The sequence below is a fragment of the Canis aureus genome, chromosome 3 (assembly GCF_053574225.1).
Source record: "Canis aureus isolate CA01 chromosome 3, VMU_Caureus_v.1.0, whole genome shotgun sequence".
Lineage (NCBI taxonomy): Eukaryota > Metazoa > Chordata > Mammalia > Carnivora > Canidae > Canis > Canis aureus.
In genome coordinates, this window is record NC_135613.1 from 27,354,855 (window position 1) to 27,366,912 (window position 12,058).

At 36.6% G+C, this 12,058-nt stretch overlaps 1 protein-coding gene across 1 annotated transcript in view; it reads left to right on the forward strand.

Moving 5' to 3' along the window:
* LOC144310421 (uncharacterized) overlaps window positions 1-5,655 on the forward strand; it is a 41,365-nt gene extending 35,710 nt beyond the window's left edge. The window contains exon 6 of the mRNA XM_077891353.1: window positions 5,342-5,655. Within this exon, the coding sequence (XP_077747479.1) occupies window positions 5,342-5,484 (143 nt within the window). The 3' untranslated portion in view covers window positions 5,485-5,655. The remainder of the gene's footprint in view (window positions 1-5,341) is intronic.
* The last annotated feature ends 6,403 nt before the right edge of the window (window positions 5,656-12,058 follow it).

The following is a 12,058-nucleotide window of genomic DNA, read 5'->3' on the forward strand; positions in this document are numbered from 1 at the left end:
TTCAGAACTTGTCAGACCATTTTCACGGTGATCAAGATAATACCTCAATTTGTAAGATGCTCTCTTAAGTTAAAAAATCATGTCCATTGGGTTCTAGGGTATGAGAAAAGTCTGTGTGGTAATGGCGTCATCCGTCTGATTGCCGGGGTCAGCTTGGTGGATAGGTCAGGCCCCACCCAGAGGGAGCAGGCTACGCTTTTTGTGGAGAAGCTGTACCTCCCCCCACCCTTACAGAAATTCTACTATGTTTTCTTTCTAACTTTCTGCTATGTTTTTCTAACATATGCCCATTTTTAAAGAAATCTAACAGATGCCCATTTTTAAAGAAATCTCATTGCATCTAAACTCCAGGTCCAAATTTTTATTCCAGCAGCCTGATCATCAAATTAAAAACTGTGTAGAATCCATTTTTAACAAACGATGATCCTCAGACTCAAGAGTGTAAGTGGGTGTCTGGCAGCAGCAGGGATTTCCTGCCTCTTCTGTTGGATGAAATCTCTAGTTATGACATTGTTATGTCACCAAGACACAGAGCTTGCCAAACCTCATCTTCAACATTTATGTGGGTTTTCCCGAATTCCCTTCAGCAATTTAAATCTGAGATGTTATTGCCAGCTACCAGGGAAATTAAATAGGGAATATTCAGGAAATATAAAGTGACTAACAGTTAGCATTGCACAATTCTTTCTCATGGGCATTTTCCATGGCTGGGAAACAAACTTGAGGGTACAGTGGAACACAGTAAAATGTTCACAGACATCCTGAGGTTCAGAGTCTTCAGACATATGGAGAAATTTCTGGTCCTGTTCCTGGAAGGACTGAATGTTTTCACAGTAAACCTCTCTGCCTGGGGCTTGTTCGATTGTATCTCAGTAGTCGTGATTAAATACAATCGGCATTGGGCATGAGCAAAAGTCAAGATTAAATTGATGGACACACAGTCAGCCCTCTCTCCTAAAGGTAATGAATTCCTCGTCACCTGAAATCAAGAACTGTCCTTAGAATCACATCCAGGACTTCCTATCCAAATGTCACATTCCACAGTCATTTGAGATTGAATTATTACGCCTTCACCAGAAACAGGGAATCTAAAGAGTAAGTGCTAACTTGCTGCCTAAATAAAGAATGGAGACAACGTTGAGAGATAACCCTGGTGTGGACCTCACTCCACAGTGTGACCCAACTGGAGAGACATGGCCCAGGAAGGGCTTTTAATTCTTGGAGGAATAAAGGATGTGAACACTATCAGCTGAGAGTGTTCTCACATGTAGAAGATGGAACAAGGACAGAAAACCCTACATGCCGGCTTGATGTGAACTAAAAAGATACATTCCAAAAACAGAAAATAGAGTTTTTTGGCCAGGATCCTTTCCATCTGGAATCTCCTCTGTTTTCCAGCATAAAAGGAATCAAAACCTTTAGTGAAAACTTGACTTTTAAAACAGGTGTGTTTTATCTTAGACTTTTTTGTAGAGATTGAGTTTGTTGTTCATGTCAGTGTTAGCGTGTGAATGCACCCAACATAGGGAAGGAGTGAGAGGTAAGTTTGTTCTCTCTCTCTCTTCCTGCCCTTAAATTTATGGAACAATAAAACTTTAAAAACATACTTGTTGGGCATGTGGGTGGCTCAGTGGTTGAGCTTCTGCCTTCGGCTCAGGTTGTGATCCCGGGGTCCTGGGATGGAGTCCCACATCAGGCTCCCTTCAGGGAGCCTGCTTCTCCCTTTGCCTATGTCTCTGCCTATCTCTCTGTGTCTCTCATGAATAAATAAATAAAATCTTTAAAAAAAAAAACTTGTTATTTTCACAAAACACGTTTATCTAAACTTCTGTGCCTTATATCCTAGAACAAGGAAACATTTACCTCTTTCCTAGATACCACTGTATCTGTACATTTCTAATTTCCTTAGAAGAAAAGACATCTATCTACAATCTATTTTTGTATTTTTAATCCAAAATGAGTAGTATGTGCTTTCTCTGTCCCCATTCATCCTGTAACTACCAAACACAGGGGGTGAGGGGTGGGGGTGGCAACGCAGAATCTATAAAATCCTGCTTCTGTGAAATGTTCTTTGTACCTACTGATCCTGTCTCACAAACTAATAAACTGTCTAACTCCATGCTAGTCTGCCCTCCAGAATACACATGAGAGCCAGATGGAAATTCCACTGACCAAATTAAAACAGACTAATTGGGCATCAAATTTCTCCTGAAAATGTTCCTTCCCAGCATCATAGATGAGGTACCGTGTGGGTGTCGGATGTACAGCTAAGAGGAAGTTCATCCTTTCTGTACAAATAAATCATTCATATTCACTTTACTAAACTTTCTTATTGGCTCCTGGAAATGATCAAATGTAGGATGTGGGAAATTTAACTGCTCAAATATTTCAAAGGTTTATTCAGTGAAAGGACACAAGAATATTGGAAACAAGACAACTAAATCGTTTTTTAGATAACACATGTTCCTTTGCAAAAACAATTCTAGAAAAATCCAAGGCTATATCTCGGATACAGACATACAGATGCTCTTAGCTTCATATGGATGCATGCAAAAATATCTGCCATTCAAATATGCTAAATGTTTAAAGAATTGATCTTAAGACTAATGTAACATTAACTCCTAGTTCAAACTATTCACCAAAAACACATTGTATAAAATTAACCTTCCAATTAGGGAATTCCCATCAACATAGCCAGCTCCATGAATTGCAATGAACTTTCCAGCTATTGTACAATTTTCATGATGAAAAATAATAGAACATCCAAATTTTTTTCAGAATAGTTGACCCAACCTAAATGCCACTGATTATGTTTATAGAGGCCTTAAATAATTCTGTATTCCTCGGTCAAGGTCAACATCAACAGTGACAAATCATGTTAATACCATATACCCTTTTTTTTTTTTTTTTAATTTTTTTATTTATTTATGATAGTCACAGAGAGAGAGAGAAGCAGAGACACAGGCAGAGGGAGAAGCAGGCTCCATGCACCGGGAGCCCGACGTGGGATTCGATCCCGGGTCTCCAGGATCGCGCCCTGGGCCAAAGGCAGGCGCCAAACCGCTGCGCCACCCAGGGATCCCAATACCATATACCCTTGATATGATGTGATAAAAATGGCATTTTACCTCTCTACGGTCTTCCTCTTTTAAGCCAAAAACATCATGAGAAAAACATCAGATGAATTCCAATAGAGGGACATTTGACCAAATACCTGACCAGTCTTCCTCCAAACTGTCAAGGTCATCAAAAACAAGAAAAGCCTTAAATTGTCACAGCCAAGAGGAGCCTAAAGGAGACATGATGACTACTGTTATATGATGCTGTGGATGGACTCCTTAAACAGAAAAAGGACATCAGGAAAAGTGGACATCAGAAAAAGGACATCAGGAAAAAAAATTAAGGAAATCCAAAAAAAAAAAAAAAAAGAACAATGGACTTTAGCTGATAATAATGTATCAATATGGGTTTATTAATTGTAAGTAATGTCAACCCATGGGAGAAACTGGGTGCAGAGGACATGAGAACTATAGACTGCTTTCTCAATTTTTCTTTAAGTCTAGAACTGTCCTAAAAAATAAGAACTATTTAAAAAATTTTTATGGCTATCGTTTAAAATGTCAGCTTCATGTCTGTAAGTTATCTGTAAATGGTTCAAATAAAAATTATATAGACAGAGAAAAAGAAGATTAAGACAAATGTAATAAAATGTTAAATCTGAGGACACTGGGCAAAGGTATCTGAGAATTCTTTATACTAATCTTGAAACTTTGATGAAAATCTGAAACTATACAAAAATTTTTTTAAAAATTTAGGGTAAAGAATTGCCGTAAACCATCACAACAAAAAAAAAGACATATCCTAAAAAGGGAAAATATTTGTAACATATGTGATAGACAATGAATTAATTAGTTCATATAGAAGTCATAAGAATAAGGCAATACCACAATAGAAAAGATAAATAAACAAGTCACAAAAGAAGTATAAGGGCCAATCAACATGTGTACGTATGTATGAATGTATATACATATATATGTATGCATACATGCACACACATATCTACTCAACTTTAGTATCAATAAGGGTGATATATATTTTCCTAAAATAAAATTTTACTTAATAAATTGACTCTCAAAAACAAATAAAGAAAAAACCTAAAACTAATCAAGAAAATCCAAAGTTGGAGAATGTATCATTAAATGAGCACTGTACTGCTAGTGGGTGTCCCAACTGGTCCAATAATCTGGTTGTAATTTGGGAATCAAAAAAGTTTTGAAAGATGTTCAATCCCTTTGATTCAGTATTTCCTTTACTTGATAGCATTTATCCCGAGGAAATAAGCAGAGGGGTAGAAAAATTATATACAAGGCAGTTCATTATAACATTATTTATAATATTATGTAAAAAGCTTAACCATTGGAACTGGTCAGGCATAAATCATGCTATATCCATATGATGGATTACTAAGTAGCCATAAGAATATCATATTGTGAAAGAGTGCTTATTGACAGCAGGAAATGTTAATATATACACTGCTAACACTAGTTATCTTTGGGTGATGTCATTACTGTACTGGCAATAATCTCAGACCATGAAAAGAGATTCTGTATGGGTTGTAAGACATAAGTAAGGTAATTCTATTTCTGAGGGAACACAATGGCTGCAATAAGTAAATAACAAGCCTAAGGATCCACCTTTGAAAAATGACATGGACTTTACAGTAAAATATTGAGTTTTCCCAACTTAAAGAGATGCTATGTGTTTATTCATTTTGCAAATATTTAAGTGCCTGCCATATTCAAAATATTATGCTAGGTGCTCTGCAAGGAAAGAAGAGAAGCCTACCAAGTTGGATATGGGACTCTCTCTGTCCTCCATGAATTTACAATGTAGCAAGGATGCTCAAAACAGTCTTGCAAATAACTGTAACATAAAGCGGAATGCTGGAGAAGGGAAGGAATGTGACCAATTGAGATGACATGGGAGAAAATGGTATCTGAGATTAAATGGAGCCATCTTTTAACTGGTTGCTATTGCTATGGGGAAGGCCAGGAATGAAACGTGTAAGGATAGTGCAAGGAACAGTATGATCATGGAGGAGAAGTGATCAATGGAAGGTTTATTTAGGAAAGTGTGAGTTTTCTAATTTGGCTGAAAATGTGAAGTAGCGTGAGCTAAGAACTGGAAAGATAGGCTAAAGACAAAGACCAAAAAACCTTAAACGCCCATCTGAGAAGTCTGCACTTACTATGTTAGGCAAACTTGGTTATTAAAGGTCTCTGAGCAGTTTCAAATCTGAGAAAATGTGTACTGATAAGACAAATCTGACTTTCATTGCCAGGAAAAAGGTGGACTAGGTATCCAGAGAAGCCCTCCTGGTTGCAGAGCAACTCAACTACAAGCACAATATTTGAAAACATCTTTGAAGTACATGACTGGACTGGCATCTTTGAAGTACATGACTGGACTGGACTGGCAAAATAGTAGATGAAATCCTCAGAGATCTGACATAGGAAAAAAGTATGACTCCAAATGGGTAAGAAAATGAGAAAGTTAGCATCTGCCAACTCCTAATGGCCAAGAGCAGGGGGTCAGCAAACTATAGCCCGTGGGCTACATCTAGCCAGGCACCTGCTTTTGTAAATAAAGTTTTACTGGAACACAGCCACACCCATTCATTTATGTATTGTCGATGGCTGATTTCATGCTATAATGACAGACATAAGTAGTTAGAACAGAGACTATGTATTTTAGGCCTGCAAAGCCTAAATTATTTGTATAGAAAATGTTTGCTGATTCCTGGCCTTGAGTTTTAGTGGGTTGAGTTTGTGGGATTTGGGAGACAACGCCAGGAATCTGCATAGAGTGGGATGCCATAGAAAAGACTACAAAAAGTTGGAACCCTAAAAGGTGACACTTTTAGTAGATGAATTAGGAAGATATTTATTCAAGAGAGAGACAGAGAGGATACTTCTTGCCTATCTTGGCTGTGGTGGAAAGGAAAAAAATTCCCCTTAAAATTTCTTATTATTAACCCATCCTCAGATCCTACATTATCTGTGTGTGTGTTGGGGGGAGGGGGTGTCCAAAAAACCCTCAGCCAAAAATTTAGTTTATTCAATTAATCCTGGTTCTGTAGGCCTCTTGGTGTCTAGCATCAACAAAAACCAATCTTTGAATTCTCACGAATAAAGTTCCAAAAAATAGAAGCTTCAAATCAAAAAGCAGAAAATGCAGGAGTTAAAAAGGTTAGTAAAACAAAAGCAGAAAAAAGCAAACATCAGGAGTAGACCCATAAAATCATAGATATTAGAATTATTAGACTCCAATATAAAATGTTATGTTTACTATAAGAAATAAAAGAAGATATAACCAAAGGAAAAGATATTATCAAAAATGACCAGCACATTTAAGATTGAAACAAATAAAACACCAAAAATGATAAATATAATAATTGATATCATAAAGTCAATGAATGTTAAAGTAGCAGATACAGATAGAAAATAGTAAACTGGAAGGCAGATTTGAAAAAAAAATACACAAAACTCAACACAGAAAGACAAAAATAAAAAGTACAGAAGAGTTAAGAGACACAAAGGACAAAGTAAGAAGGTCTCTTACTCATCTAGTCAAAGTTATAGAAGGAGAAAAAAGAACAAGGAATGTACAATAGAAGTAAGAGAAATAATACCTAACAATTTTCTAGAACTAATGAAATATAGTGATCCTCAAATATAAATGAAATAATTTCCATAGACTAATTATAACTGCAATGCACCAACAAAAAGAAAGGCTTTACGAGCACCTGGGTGGCTCAGTCAGTTAAATGTCTGCCTTTGGCTCGGGTCATGATATCAGGATTCTGGGATTGAGCCCCACACTGGGCTTTCTGCTCAGCAGGGAGTCTGCTTCTCCCTCTCCCTTTCTCTCTGTCCCTTCCCACCGCTTGTTCCCTCTCTCTTTCTCTCAAATAAATAAATAAAATCTTTTTAAAAAAATCATAAGGAAGAGAAAATACATTTACAGTATAGTACTGTATTTATCAAAAAAATTCATGTGTAAATGGACCTGTGCACTTATATTTCCAAACCTCTGTTGTTCAAGAGTAAACTATATTGACTATATAAATAGTAATAATAATAATAATAATAATGTCCAATCAGTGGTGTTAAAGAAAGAGAGATTAGAACTATAGATGAGAAAATAAAAATTGGGAGGCAGTGATATGAGTTCACATGGTCTTAATGTGTTCTTTATATTTTTCAGGATAAAGATATTACCTTTAGACTACTGTTAAGTATGCATTTCATAATTTCTAGATAACTATTAAAAAGAGAACTAGAGAGTATAATTTCTAAATTGGGGGATGGGATGTGAAAAAAATATAACAACTACCCAAAAAACAAGAAAGAAGTAAAAAGAAACTCCCTAGCGCAAGATAAATAGAAGGTACAGAATTACATGATAAAAGTAAATAATGATTTTTAGTAAATATATCAATAATCACAATATATATAAGTGAACTAAACTATCCAGTTAGAAGACAACTTTGTTTTTAAAAAACTAGCTCTGTGCTTTTTACAAGACACACCTAAAACTTAAGAAAACCTAAAGATTAAAAAGAAATTTTGGGAGAAGATTCACCAGAGTACAAACTAGAAGTCACTAGTGTGACTATAGTAATACCAAACAAAACAAACTTTAAGGCAGAAGTTATTACTAGTAGAGGCTCATTATATATTAAGAGAATATTCAATTTACCAGAGACAAGTTTAACAATTCTAAACTTATATGCACCTAATAACATAGCCTCAGAATATCTAAGTAAAAATGTCAACAACATTACCAGAATAGAATGAGGGAGAATAGACCAACAAAAGCCAGGGAGAACAAAAGGTAGCTACTATAATGAGCTACCTAGATCCCCTGAGGGCTGAAAGTCTTACCTCTGGGATTAGGCCCCATACTTCTATGATTGCTGCCAGAAAATAACCCTTAGCTGTCAACACTCTTTAGAGAATGTCTCAGCCGAACAAAACTGCTTTGCGCAAGATTACTCTTCCTCCCAAGGACAGCCCACATCCAATGACTGGCCAATGGGGGTGGAAGGAATAAAGACCCAGCTCCCTTGCCCACGCTAGGACAACTCTGGAGGGCCAATCCAACTCCAAGCTTTCCATATGATCAGCTAAGGCCTACCTTGGGCCTGCAACACAGCTCAACTTCTCCTTCTGCCCAAATCTACTCCTTCCTCCTCCCTTTAATAGATTCCAAAAGCACATTCTAATAAACTATCCTCCATCCCAAAGCTTGCTTCTCAAGGAGGCCAATCTGCAACAGATATCCAAGGGATAAGCACTAGAAGCATCCAAAATCACGGAATTAGAAGTCAGGAAAGAAGATAGGGCTACAATTAGATTTTGGTGTAATTCATATACAGGCGATAATAAAAGTTTAGGAATTGAATGAGATGGCTAAGCTACAAACAAAGATTGTTCCAGAGGATGCCTGCAGTTAAGCATCCTAGGAAGAGAAGACCAGAAGGCTGAGGAGGACCAAGGAGGAATGTCAAAAATGTGTGACAGTGTAGTGTCATCAAGGTCAAAGATTAGAAAACTTTAAGGTCTTTGTAAGTTGCAGTGTTAAATGTTTATCCTATGGACAAGAAAATTGTTGTTGTAGCTACTTGACATATACCAAAAACATCCATTTCCCTTTTCTCTTAGTCCAATGTCCAATTTGACTGGAGGAGATTACCACCTCCTCTGCTTTTAGGTGATGTGCTTCAGGTGTAGCTGATTCTACCCATGGTTCCAAGGGTGGGTTCATGCTCAGGCTTGGCCTATCAGAACACTCATTCCCTGCTTCACTGTTTGAAGTAATGAGAATCAGGCCCAGGGTTTTTCTCAAACTATTAAATAAGTTTTTGGGGTTTTTGCTGGTTTTTTGTTTTTAATTAAATGACCCAGAGTTTGCTGGCTGCCATCTTACCTCAGAGCTGCTGACAGCCATCATGCTTCCCAAGGAACCTCAAAAGAACAAGGAATGTACATTAGAAGTAAGTGAAGAATAGGACATGAAGTCACTGCAGAATAGGACAGAGCCAAAAGTTGGAGAAAGCCCTGATCTGGGTGACATTAACTGAGCACCTGAATAAAGCAATGCATGCAGCCACACACCCTTAGACTTATCCATAACAGAAGCACTGAATTCCCTTTTTTTCTTTTTTAAAATTATTTATTTATTTATTTATGATAGTCACACACACACAGAGAGAGAGAGAGAGAGAGAGAGAGGCAGAGACATAGGCAGAGGGAGAAGCAGGCTCCATGCACCGGGAGCCCGACGTGGGATTTGATCCGGGGTCTCCAGGATCGTGCCCTGGCCCAAAGGCAGGCGCTAAACCACTGTGCCACCCAGGGATCCCCCTTTTTTCTTTTTTTTTAATGAATCTGAGTTGGATTTTTCTATCACTAGCACACTAAAAAAGTCCTGAAAATGTGAGGATAGATATTCCACATATTCAATTTCATATTCCACTTTTTACACCAAGCTTGATAATGGAAGAATTTGTAGTGCTTGAAAGTAACTGTCTCGGCTTAAACCCACAGTTACCAGTTTTGTAATCTTGGGCATATTACTTCACTCAGTCATAAACTGGGTATAGTAACAGCATGGACTTCACAGGGTTGTGTGAAGGTTTAATTAACTCATATAGGTAAAGCCTGAGAACAGAGCCCACTTCCTAGTAAATGCTATAAAAGTGTTAGTTCTTATTAGTTATTATTATTCTTAATTATAAAATCTGCATAAGCATAATTTTAATAGCCAAGTACATAGTCAATATTTTATGTGCCAATTGTCCTACTCACAGGCCAGTTTTTCACTATTATGAACAACACTGCATCAGACAACTTTGGGTGGAAAGCTTTGTTTATGATTATTTCTTTAGTGTAGAGCTAGTGAAAATACTGGTTCAAAGAATCTATTTGAGTCTCAAAGTTTTTTAAGAAGGCGGAATCTACAGTCTTGTTATAAAGACTCTTTTGCATTTTTATATCAATTAGGTTTCCTGTGTGCTTGTTTATAATCCCTACCACCCAACATTCTCTGAACATTTCTCTAGCTCTCTGCCCAGTACCTAGCATGGACTGGCACATATTGAGTTCAATAAATTAAAAAAAAGAGTTCAATAAATATTTATTGATGATTGTATGAATGAATAAAGGTAGAACCCCTGGAAGTGTTGGCATTCACTGAGTTCTCAAAATGCTACTGTACCTAGTCACTGGGTATATCCCCTTGTCCTTGCATGATAAATGATACGAGAAAACGATAAATCTGTTCGTGTTTAAAAGTTCTGCAGGGGTTTTATGTACAAATGAAATCTGTTTTTCTAAAGGACACATGTCTATGGATATTTATGAGTATGGTTTTACAAGATGATGCTCACAGATTTGTGGCTACTTGTTACCTTCCCTTCAGAGATGCTAAGATTCTTCCCACCGCCCCAAGTGGATCTGCCCAAGGATTGCTGGTGTCTGAAATTTCACTATGGCAGATCCTCTTCTTTGGCTTAAAATTTTATAGCCTCTTAAATGGAAATAATGCAGATCAAGTAAGACACTTTATCTTATAAATCGGTTATGCTCCTGGTATTTAACAAAACAACTTACCAGACAAATTAGATCATGTATACTAATAAGCAATAGAGAATTTTGGAATCTTGCAAAGAAAGGTATTTAAAAATCCCTCAACAAGTATGTTACCAGCCATCACAATGAGAATATAGCAATAATGATAAAAACAGGTATTTTTATTGAACCCTGCCTGGTGCCTGGTTGTGTTCTAAACACTTTCCCACGTACAATCTCATTTCTCTGGCCGGGAACCCTGTGGAGTAGGAACCACTATTATCTAGTAAGTGTTTGAATCACTTAGCTGGTGAGAAAGGATGTAAGCCCAGAGCCTGGGCTCTTCTTCACTGCACCAGATTTCTTATTTTCCTTTTACCCAGAATAAAAGAAAATATGTGTCACTGACAGATCAATCTGGTAAAATAACAGCAAATAATTTCGGAACTAAATCCAAAGAAGTAAACATCTCAAAACTTTCTTTTTTTAATGTAATAGTTTTGCTCTCCATTTATGTTGAGCATGCTGAGTAATTCGCCTGTGTCTATATAGACATACCTCACCTTTGTTGGTGGCAATGAAGGAGTGAAATAGATTTCTGAAATCTCTTCATGAAGGGTTTACATTAATATTTTTAATTAATTTATCAATTTATTAATTTATTTATCTGGCAAGGGACTAGAGCGCACCCTACTGGCCAGCTAATAGGAAATACAGCATTTACTTGGAGGAAAATGTAAAACGTTAAAATTTGAAGATAAAATCAGATTCACGTTTTAAAAAACCTGAAAAGCACTGTCTTGCAAACATCCACGTATTCAGTTAATGCACCTATTGGACACTAAAATGTTTCTAGTTATAAGTTCCAGAAATGGGCTAGAACTGGAAATACAATAATCACCAATAGCATCACAGGTTTCTTAAGGAAGAATCAGGTCAATGAAAAGTGGTTCAATTTAAAAACAAGCAACTATAGAAATAGGCTCCCTAAAACTCATACTAAGAAAAAAGTAGTTAAACCATGACCCTGACATTTAAACAATAGAATGATACATTAAAATCAGCCTGCTCAGTCTTCTCACAGGCTTATACTGCACATATGTTTTTTTCATGAATGAATCTCAGCTCTTACCAGGGTGGATGTTTTGCAGTAACCCACAAAGGTTATTGGATATATAAATATATATCTGTACCTGGATGTCTCCAAATCATAATGTGGCATATTAACAAATGACCTATAGGAAATGCAATTTTTCCATTATCGTGTATTTTTTTGTACACTTAGCTATAAATTAATAAAAAATAAAGGTGCATAGTCACATTTATATCATGAATAGACAAAAGCAAATGCTCTAGAACTAAGAGGGTAAATCAGAAAATGTCTTACTTTAAAATACTTCTTCATAAACAACATGGAAACACAA